General features: G+C 34.6%; 1 protein-coding gene across 1 annotated transcript; it reads right to left on the bottom strand.

Annotated features, from left to right (window-relative positions):
• Positions 1-565: 565 nt before the first annotated feature.
• LOC116305560 (uncharacterized) lies at positions 566-9,606 on the bottom strand. The gene is made up of 8 exons (XM_031715498.2): positions 9,477-9,606; positions 8,208-8,252; positions 7,223-7,692; positions 6,711-6,797; positions 6,139-6,258; positions 5,548-5,610; positions 3,950-3,987; positions 566-2,629 (listed from the first exon to the last, which is right to left on the bottom strand). The coding sequence occupies exons 2-8, from the start codon at positions 8,225-8,227 to the stop codon at positions 1,775-1,777; spliced, it is 1,653 nt and encodes a 550-aa protein (XP_031571358.2). The 5' UTR covers positions 8,228-8,252; positions 9,477-9,606; the 3' UTR covers positions 566-1,774.
• Positions 9,607-10,158: the final 552 nt, after the last annotated feature.

The raw sequence follows: 10,158 nt of genomic DNA, 5'->3' as shown, positions 1-10,158 counted from the left end.
CTCTATGCTGATCTACCAACATTTAACTCCCCTTCCATTATCACCGGAGATAGTCAAAGACCAGACCTCTTAATAACCACTTCAGACGCACGCCTATATATACTTGAATTGACTTAAGAACTTATTATGTAAACAAATTAAGTATAAAAAACTGTTGAATCCTAACAATGTTAATGATTTCAAGAAAATTGTTTTTATAAATTTGTCAATCAGTGCGTTAGGAGTTTTTTCTAAAGAGTCAACAACATTTTTTTGAAATGCTAGCTGAACTTGGTTTCGATGATAAAATCATTCAGTATACAATCAAGAACATTACATTAATTGCAATAAGAGCAACATATTACATATTTTGTTGTAGGAATAAGGAATGGTCAAATCCTGAATTGTTAAACTATTAGTTTTTTTTTGTTTGTTTGTTTTTTCTTTTCTTTATAATAATTTGTTGTGCTTGTTAATGTTCGTTTGATTGTATTATTCAAACTTTTCTTCTAATCGATTCAAGTAGAAAATTGTAAACTGCCTAGGTTACAGTGAGGTTTACAATTGTGTGTAAGAAAAATTAAAATAAAGTTTACATTATTTTATTCTTGACTTTTCAATTACGTTCATACAATCTGACCGGGTTTAAACCATATATAAACCTTAGGTATTCTAACTTCCCTAAAAGACTAAACAAATAAATTTTAAGGAAAAAATTTCTAAAAAACATAATGGTTTTTAGAAAGGTAATTATAGTAAATCCCATTAAAAAAACATGAATGGAAAAACAGAACACTTCCCATTTATGGATTATATAATAAAAAACATTAATGGTTAGTAAGCTGAAAACATGTGTTTGACTTATAATACATGCATGTTTCTCTAACTACTCACAATGGTTTTTCCGTAAAAGTACATGAATGGTTTTTGGTTGGTACTTTGTATAATTCCCACTATAATAACTATAATAATTATACAGCTTCTCATTAATCCCATATTGTTAACTGTCCAATTATTTTCTTAATTGGACAGGTCTTGTCCATATGGGATTAATTAGGCAGCTATATAATTAATAGGTAATGGGATTTCATGCTCCCCAATCAAGAAATAATTAGACTCGAAAAATTCCTCTGATTGCCAAATTGGACTCGGCCTACGGCCTCATCCAATTTTGTCAGTCCTCGGAATTTTCCTCGTCCAATTATTTCTTAATTGGACAGCATGGAGTCCTATTACATATACTAATTGATGGAAAAGAACAAGCACACCACTGATGGTTTTTGGGATAAAAACAACAATGGCTAATAAGCTGAAACTATTTTCATTTCTTCAAACTCTCATATCTCTTCGGGACGAACGGTGACCCCCAATTTTCTTTTTACAGATACACATATATTTATATATTTAAATATTATATATTTAAATATTATATATTTAAATATTATATATTTAAATATTATATATTTAAATATTATATATTTACTGTACATATATAATAATATAGATATTAAAACATCTATATTTATAGCAAGCAAGCGTCACAATTTATAATAAAGCTACCATACATGACGATTGAGACTAACTTCATTTTACCTGGTTGTCCGAGCCATGCGTATATGAGCAATCGCAATTATCAATTTAAAATAAGAGCAGTTGTCTAACTAATATACTATTATAGTCATTCTCGAGGAATCGTCGTCACGAAGAAGTTTATGGTAGATGCCAATCAAGGCGTTTCTGTGACATCCCATAGGCACGTAAATACGTGTTAAGATTTTCAATGTTACGGCATGTCTTACCACAAGGAGCACTGGTCAAATATTGAGGAAGTCGAACCACCAAAAATTTCATCCAGGTTCACGTTTTGAATTGGAGTATTCTCTATCTTTGTCATAACATCTTTGACAACAGACGACATTAAAATGCCATATTCTAATACATGATTGGTACACTGGAAAATTCCCGCTGTGTGGAGAACCACCAATAGCTTTTTCTCCATCAAAATCCCGAGAGATCCAGAAGACCCTCCGAATAAAGTGCTTACATTGTAGGTAGCATAATCTGGATGATTGCAGGCCTCTTCCATTAAGCTAATGGCCCTAGCATCATAGTCACGTCGATGTTTTTGAATATCTTGCAGAAGCTTGATTGGACAGGAGACATCTATTTGCTTTCTACGTTCTCCAGGGTGCCCAATAAACGTTAAACAGTCTCCACTTTTAAGCTTGTGGCCAGGTGGGACAATATTATAACCTAAGTCAGTTACACTCGGAGGAAAACCCTCACCATTTGAACGCAACTCAAGGATGACATAGTTCAGTGCTTCAGAGTAGAACCGTACGGGGTTAGGTGCGAAACCAAAACGATAGCCAGGGTGATCTTGTTCTTTATAGTTAAAGTCAACATAACAGCTACTCAATTGGATAGCCAATTTACTTATGTCATCAACGACATACTTGTTGGTAATAACATACTTGGTTCCAATTCTGAAACAAGTTGCCCCATAGTTTGGCAAATTACTAATATTTATAGCAATTATTGCACCAACAGAATATTTTATTCTGTTGGAAATTTCTTGCAAATCTGTAACAGGCACCTGATGTTCCAAATTTTTATATTTTCCAAATTCTTCAACTTGCAGTTGGTGAGCCTACAAATTTAGAGAGATATAAACAGTTGATAAACTACGATACATCATTAAATAGATCTCTTATCGAAGAGATGTTCCATACCTTCAAATGGCCATGAAATTTAATACGTTTAATGTTTTTCATAGCAATGTATTCAACTGAATTTCATAGCAATAAAACTGGACGATGAACAGTAATTTAAGAGCAGATGTCCACCAATATCGAACAAAATCGAGAATTCGCGGTCACAGTCAAAATTTCGTTTTTGCTCATTTTTGGTTTGCTGGAAGGTATTACCAAGTAAACAAACGTGGAGTAGTTCGTTTTTCAAAAAACCGCTAAGATTATGAGAAATTCGATAAAAACTGTTGGCCCAGCAGCAATCTCAAAAGTATGCAAATTTTCAGTTGAATCAAACAGGTCCAAAAACAGCTAAAGCATACAGAATAGGAAAAAGATATGAAAACTATATATTTATAAACTGATAGAAGAGATGTTTGACACTTGATTGGATATAAAATAATGGTTTTAGCTATTTATTGAAAGCGGTCAGATGATATTTAGAATTGAGTGGTATTCGCACATAGATATGACCCTTGTTATGCAAAAAAAAACTGAACTATTTAGATGTTCTTCCAGAACATTCTCTACTTTCACATCCCCATAATGCTTTGGGTCAAAAAACTGTCCCAAATTGAAAGGTTTCTTAATTGCATTTATACTATACCTGCTTTTATATGTACAATACTGATTATCAGTTTATTTTAAGTTATATTTGCGTGTACAGATCATGAAGAGTTTTGGCCTTACAGAAAATGTATTGGCCTACGAAAACATTTTTACAATTTACCTTAAACGTCTTCAAGCTTCTATCTTTTTCTGTTTTTTTCTTCTTCATTTTATTTTTGGATACCAAACAAGGTATTGTCAACATTGTCTGATCAGCCTTCAGCAAAATAAGTGGGTTTTTACCATGTGGTTACCCCCAAAGACGCAAAGTATTATGGGGATGTGAAAGCAGAGAATATCCAAAAATGAGCTTGGATTATTTTATTTAGGGTTCATACGAAAAGGCAATGAATATTGGGTATTTTTCACATATACCTTGACTGAAATCGACAAGTGTTTTTTCTTTCTGGTCACTATTTTCTCATTGGTTTCTATTTTCATCCGGAATTTATGCTCAAAAATGCATTTCCTCTTAAAACCACCTCTTATTAACAATTTACATTATTTTAGCAGTTACGACATTCTGTTAGGTAGATTTTCTAAAGAAACTAACAGTCAGGTTAAGCCAGTAAAACTGACACAATTGACGACCTACTGTAAGATTTAAATACCTGCTCCTCTTTCAGCCCTTGACTCAACACTAGATCAACTGTTCAGAAAGATAGGAAAAACACTGATATTAATTATACTAACTACATACAATGTAATCTGACTGGACCATACCAACCACTTCATGCTATATATATACATGCAGTCCTACCACTCTAACTGACATCCATACATCTATGCACTATATACCACATGAGTCCATCCATACATCTATACACTATATACCAGATGAGTACATCCATACACTATATACCAGATGAGTACATCTATACACTATATACCAGATGAGTACATTCATACATCTATACACTATATACCAGATGAGTACATCCATACACTATATACCAGATGAGTACATCTATACATCTATACACTATATACCAGATGAGTACATCCATACACTATATACCAGATGAGTACACCCATACACTATGAGTACATCCATACACTATATACCAGATGAGTACATCTATATACTATATACCAGATGAGTACATCCATACACTATATACCAGATGAGTACATCCATACATCTATACACTATATACCAGATGAGTACATCCATACACTATATACCAGATGAGTACATCCATACACTATATACCAGATGAGTACATCCACACTATATACCAGATGAGTACATCCATACATCTATACACTATATACCAGATGAGTACATCCATACATCTACACACTATATACCAGATGAGTACATCCATACACTATATACCAGATGAGTACATCTATACACTAAATACCAGATGAGTACATCTACACACTATATACCAGATGAGTACATCCATACACTATATACCAGATGAGTACATCTATACACTATAGATGAGTACATCTACACACTATATACCAGATGAGTACATCCATACACTATATACCAGATGAGTACATCCATACATCTATACACTATATACCAGATGACTACATCATCATTCCCACAAGAAAATGATGATGGCTATCTAGTTGTTTACACGTAACATCAGGGTCAAATTACCATTCTCATACAATCTAGGTTTCTGATTGGTTCCACTACCCAAAGTTGAAATGAATTGTCTTCATTCCACATTTTAATTGGTTCTCTTGTTTAACTGGTCTAAGTGGCCCTTTTTCTTATCAACTCGTTTAATAAGATAGTTGTAAAGAAAGAAAATTAGAGGGCCACAGGTTTGTTAGCATATTGCTATTTAGTGCTACTCAGTAAATAAAGAGTTTACTTACTTACTAAAACACCATGAAGCACCATAAGCAACAAAACAGCTACATTTGAATAGGTGTGGAGGATTAAATGCACAAATGGATATCTTTTTTCACTGCATGCATACCCAACTCTGAAATGTTATTCCTCTTTTTCTGACCCATACAAATTCAAAAACTCAGGACCTAATACATTGCTTTTTTGGAAATGACACACAATGGTTTTGTATTTCAGATTACTTGCAATACTTTTTTTATAACTTGGAAGCGTTGTATTTAAACATGTCAAGGGTTTTAAGAACTTACTGGAAAGTGCTGTGTAAAACATAAATTACTATTATACTATTATGAACTGCAGTTTAACAAATCCAACTCAAATTCAGAAACCAACCTGGCTGGACATCAGCTGTTGACCTCTTCTGACCTTGTTGCCCTTGACTCAACATTAGATCAACTGTTAAGAATGACAGGAAAAACACTGATATTAATTACGCTAATTACATACAATATAACCTGACTGGACCATTACAGTCACCATACCATCCACTTCATGTCATATATATGTCCTATCACTCTAACTGACATCTTACACACCATAACCTGACTGGACCATTACAGTCACCATACCAACCACTTCATGTCATATACATGTACTACCACTCTAACTGACATCTTACATACTATAACCTGACTGGACCATTACAGTCACCATACCATCCACTTCATGTCATATACATGTACTACCACTCTAACTGACATCTTACATACTTTAACCTGACTGGACCATTACAGTCACCATACCATCTGCTTCATGTCATATACATGTCCTATCCCTCAAACTGACACTGTAACTAGCCATCCTCCCCTTTTCTCTATATTTCATGGCAGCCTCCCCTCTTTTTTACCAGCTCCTCTAGACATAAATAATGAGTGACCCCTAAGGTAATGTTAATTACTAGGTAGGTAAAATATTTTGTCTTACTTTTTCTTTCAATGTTTCTTGCTGCTTCTAATTGTGTCTCATGCTGCTTTTCCACTGTTTGTTGTAGTGATGTATGCTGCTGTTCCACTGTTTGCTGTAAATGCTCTATTCTGTTGATTACTATTGCAAAAGTTAAATAGTAAATTCAGAGTTTTTCCAGTATATTAACTGGGTAAGAATTTATTATAACTTTTATGAGTTTGAATTAAATTTTAGACTCAGTTAAAACTGAGTCCTGTTGGCCAGTAATCTCTCCCTTAGCAATATTTTTTTTGCAAATCATTGCACATCTTATTTGTTGCTCGATACAGTGCACTTTGCTATGGTCCCCCTCATTATCACTGTACAAGTGGTACACGTACCTACATAGCAGTGTAGGTGTCTTTGCCCAATCTCATTACTGCTGATGAGTTTAAGTATAACCATGAAAACTGCTTGGTATCTTGCACACCTATTTTCATTCTTACTGGTCAGTCAAGCCTACACTATCTCAGCTTTTTATGAATCAAAGCTTGAAAAATATTTGTTGTTCAACAAGATCTTTAAGAAAATTTAACATGGTGTTAACTCACTTGTGTCAACAGAATCTTTTATTTCTTGCTCTTGTTTAACACACTGTTGCAGCATTGGGTACAACACATTCCATGGTTTATTCACATCTGTATTTGACAATATCAAGAACAAAAGTTGTCAGAAACATTAAATTTATCATCAATAATGCATTAACTGTCATCTAAGTATACATGTATTGGTTCACATATATTCCATAAAAAGCATAATATAAATTTAGATTCAGATGTTCTCAGATTAAAAATCTTTTGTAGGCATGAGTGAGTGAGTGAATGTTAGTGTTGGTGTTGTGTCTACTAAGTGTTGGTCAACCACTGGTTGGTCATTGGCCAACAGTAAGCCAACTATTGACTGACATATGTCACCTGGTCATAAATTATTACATGATTACCATACATCGTAATTATATTGCCACTTTTAGTGTTCAGTCATACTTTCATCGAACGAACATGCCACATTAACAAAACTGTTATATATTGATATCTATAATACAGCACAACTGAAGACTACATACCATCTTGTACACACTTGAAGTCAGCATCAGATGCATTGAACAGTGCTAATGCATTGCAAGCATCTGTCCATGCTGTATGGAATAATGCATTAGGTATTGCTGCATCAGTAGCATGTCCTATTAGTTCGTTACGGATTTTTTTAAGATCATCTAAAGCTTTACTTTCAGGACTGGAAGGCAGCACAAATTGCAAAGATGAATATCGCAGCACTGAGGTGAGAAGTGAGAAGTCCCAGTCGCTTGTGTTTCCTGAATTGAACTTTGTTTTTTCATCTTTGAACTTGAATTTCAGTTTGGATGGTTGTATTTTTTTCATTTCTGCTGCATCATGTGGTGTGTCATTCCAAGGGGGTGGTACTGTACCAGGTCTAACACGCTGGTAAACGTTTGGCCACTGTGTCTTGAAATACTCTCGTAACTTTTGGTTCCCAACACGGAACAACAGAAGAGTCAAGCTGAAGTAATTATCTCTGCAAAACACCAAATTGCAAAAAAAAAACAAATTACATTTACAGTCTGAAAAAGGGACTTCCCGCACCGTTTGAAATGAGTTTTATGATTGGTCAAAAAAATACATACTGTAGGATTATTATAAAATAACAATAGATTCAGGTCTTCCAAATAACTTAAAACTAAAATAAGACCTAACCTATCACAAAAGAGGTGCTTTACTATGGGGCAATCAAAATGCAGTTTCCGAATGCTGCAGTTTAATTACTGTGAAAAAAGGATGACAAGTTGATCCAACTCTTCCTCACAGATGCCTCGTTTTAACACCAAAACCAGAATATGCGTATAGTAAAATTTGCAAATACATATGAATTTAATAAATATAATATACTCATAATATATTTTACTTTGAGAAGGCAGAGTCTGTGATTGCCTAGTCTCTTGAGCCAGACGCTCATGACTAAGCCTTAAATCGATGCCTAGGTCATATTGGAAATCAGAACTTAATTTTTGCGGAGGGATGAAATTCACCCACCTTTCTTCTTGGCTATCCATGATACATCAAGGGTTAATACAAGATCTAAAAGAGTAAACAGAAAAAATCTGTCACATTTTTCTCCTGACATACATCGTTATAACAACCCCATATGACATGTTCATTAAACAATGTATTATAGCGTGATCTCTGATGTCACATGACGTCTCAGTCCCAAAGTCACAAAAGTTTTGCAATTACGGCAGTTGTGAAATTCAGACAGAGGACATGAGTATGACTCATGGAAGTGGAAGTGCAAGGAAGTGTGTGAAATACATGTGAAAAGTATGTGAAGATTATTTTTCTACATGTAAAATAGGATGTGAAAATTTCCATGCGAAATTTTATATTAGTGTGAAATAGCATGTCAAACATTTTGAAATATTTCACATGTGCATGGGGATTAATTGTCAGCCTTCACCTGGGAAAAAGCATGTGAAAAGTGAAAAAGAAATTTTACTGCATTGCATGCATGAGAGTAAATCATATAAACTTTTGGCAAGACCATGTGAAAGGGTGTTTGAAATTCATGTGAAACAACACTGAGCCAATCAAAAAAATGTGAAATGCATTTAATGCCCATGTGAGAATTACATGCACGCTAAAGATTTCACATACGCACGTGAATTATATGCTGATCGAGCCACATCAAAAACATGTGAAATGCATTATCTGCATATTGTGAAAAGTGGGTGCAGTTCTGGACTACCACATGTTGTACTAACAGAGTGTGACTGGTATAGAGTTTCAACCATATTTGGATATCCATTTCACCAAGTTGTACGCGAGATTTTTGATCTGTGTATTTTAATAATATTATATACCCTTCGACTTTTAGTCCTAAACCTCGTCTATAAACCTACTCAAATGAGCGAAGAAGGGTTCCAATCCAAAATATGCCATTAGAAAGGTAGTAGATCATCTTGAAATATCGGTCGTGAACATAAAAACGGTTTCAAACATTATCGATAACAGCGAAAGTGAAAGGGAAAGTCATCAGTGATAACAAAGCCAAGCATGTATGGTAAGGAAATCCAGAAGCTCCTGTTTGAAAATCAAGTTTGTTTGCTGCAAAATAAGCTAACCAAGTTCCGAAGTTCGGCGGAAAGTTTAGAATCGATTACGAAATTTGAATAAGTCTTTTTGTCAAGAGCTTCGTAATCACTCATGTTTGAAGCATTTTCTTTACTATCTTCTTCCATCATTTCCGGCTTTGAATTTAAAAAACTTCTAAATAACTTTGCATTTCTTAATATAACTTAGACTTACCTATGTTACCAGATGGGTAATCTGCATGGAGTGCAAAATTAGAGCGAGAAAATCGAGGAAAACTCGACAGTACAACAACCCTTGACAATACAATCTTTCACGACGCTACCAAGGAAACTATGAATAGATGTGGCACACCTTGATCACGTGATAACACACCTGCTGATTGGATAATGTCGGCTACCTTTCAACTTCGAACGCGGAAGCAAACAAATCACTAGAAAATAAAACTTTCCCAGGTTTTAAGAGAAGGATAGAATTTTCGAATGAACAAGTTTTCACGAAAATCGCATTTAACTCACAGCCGCTAGTCAGCGTTGATGGTTTTGCTTTACTGCTCTTTTTCTCCATTTTTTAACCTAAGTTTTGAAATCGCGCTTTATATAGTGGAGTAAGTTCAAAAAATTTGAAGGAAATTTATATGACTTAATATAACTTAGACTTACCTATGTTACCAGATGGGTAATCTGCATGGAGTGCAAAATTAGAGCGAGAAAATCGAGGAAAACAGTACAACAACTCTTGACAATCTTCGGAGACGCTCTACAAGGAGAAACTGCGTCTGGGTTAGCTTCGCGCGTCAATTCTTCGCGTCTGAATAGCAATCTCGTACCCAGAGCCCACGTTCCTCTTGGTCAGTAACGAGAAGCGAGAGGCCTGGTTGTAACCGATTTTTTGAGCA

This window comes from Actinia tenebrosa, unplaced genomic scaffold (assembly GCF_029948245.1).
Source record: "Actinia tenebrosa isolate PJP-AT-01 unplaced genomic scaffold, QUT_ActTen_1.0 PGA_scaffold17__23_contigs__length_9995812, whole genome shotgun sequence".
Classification (NCBI taxonomy): domain Eukaryota; kingdom Metazoa; phylum Cnidaria; class Anthozoa; order Actiniaria; family Actiniidae; genus Actinia; species Actinia tenebrosa.
This window is presented reverse-complemented; position numbering and strand designations above follow the sequence as displayed.

Excerpts from the sequence above, each read along its gene's own strand:
- LOC116305560 (XM_031715498.2), bottom strand. The coding sequence starts at position 8,227 with ATGGATAGCCAAGAAGAAAG. Across the intron at positions 6,259-6,710 it reads AAAAGATTCTGTTGACACAA|TAATCAACAGAATAGAGCAT; the intron begins GTGAGTTAACAC and ends CTTTTGCAATAG. Across the intron at positions 2,630-3,949 it reads AAGGGCTGAAAGAGGAGCAG|GCTCACCAACTGCAAGTTGA; the intron begins GTATTTAAATCT and ends CTAAATTTGTAG.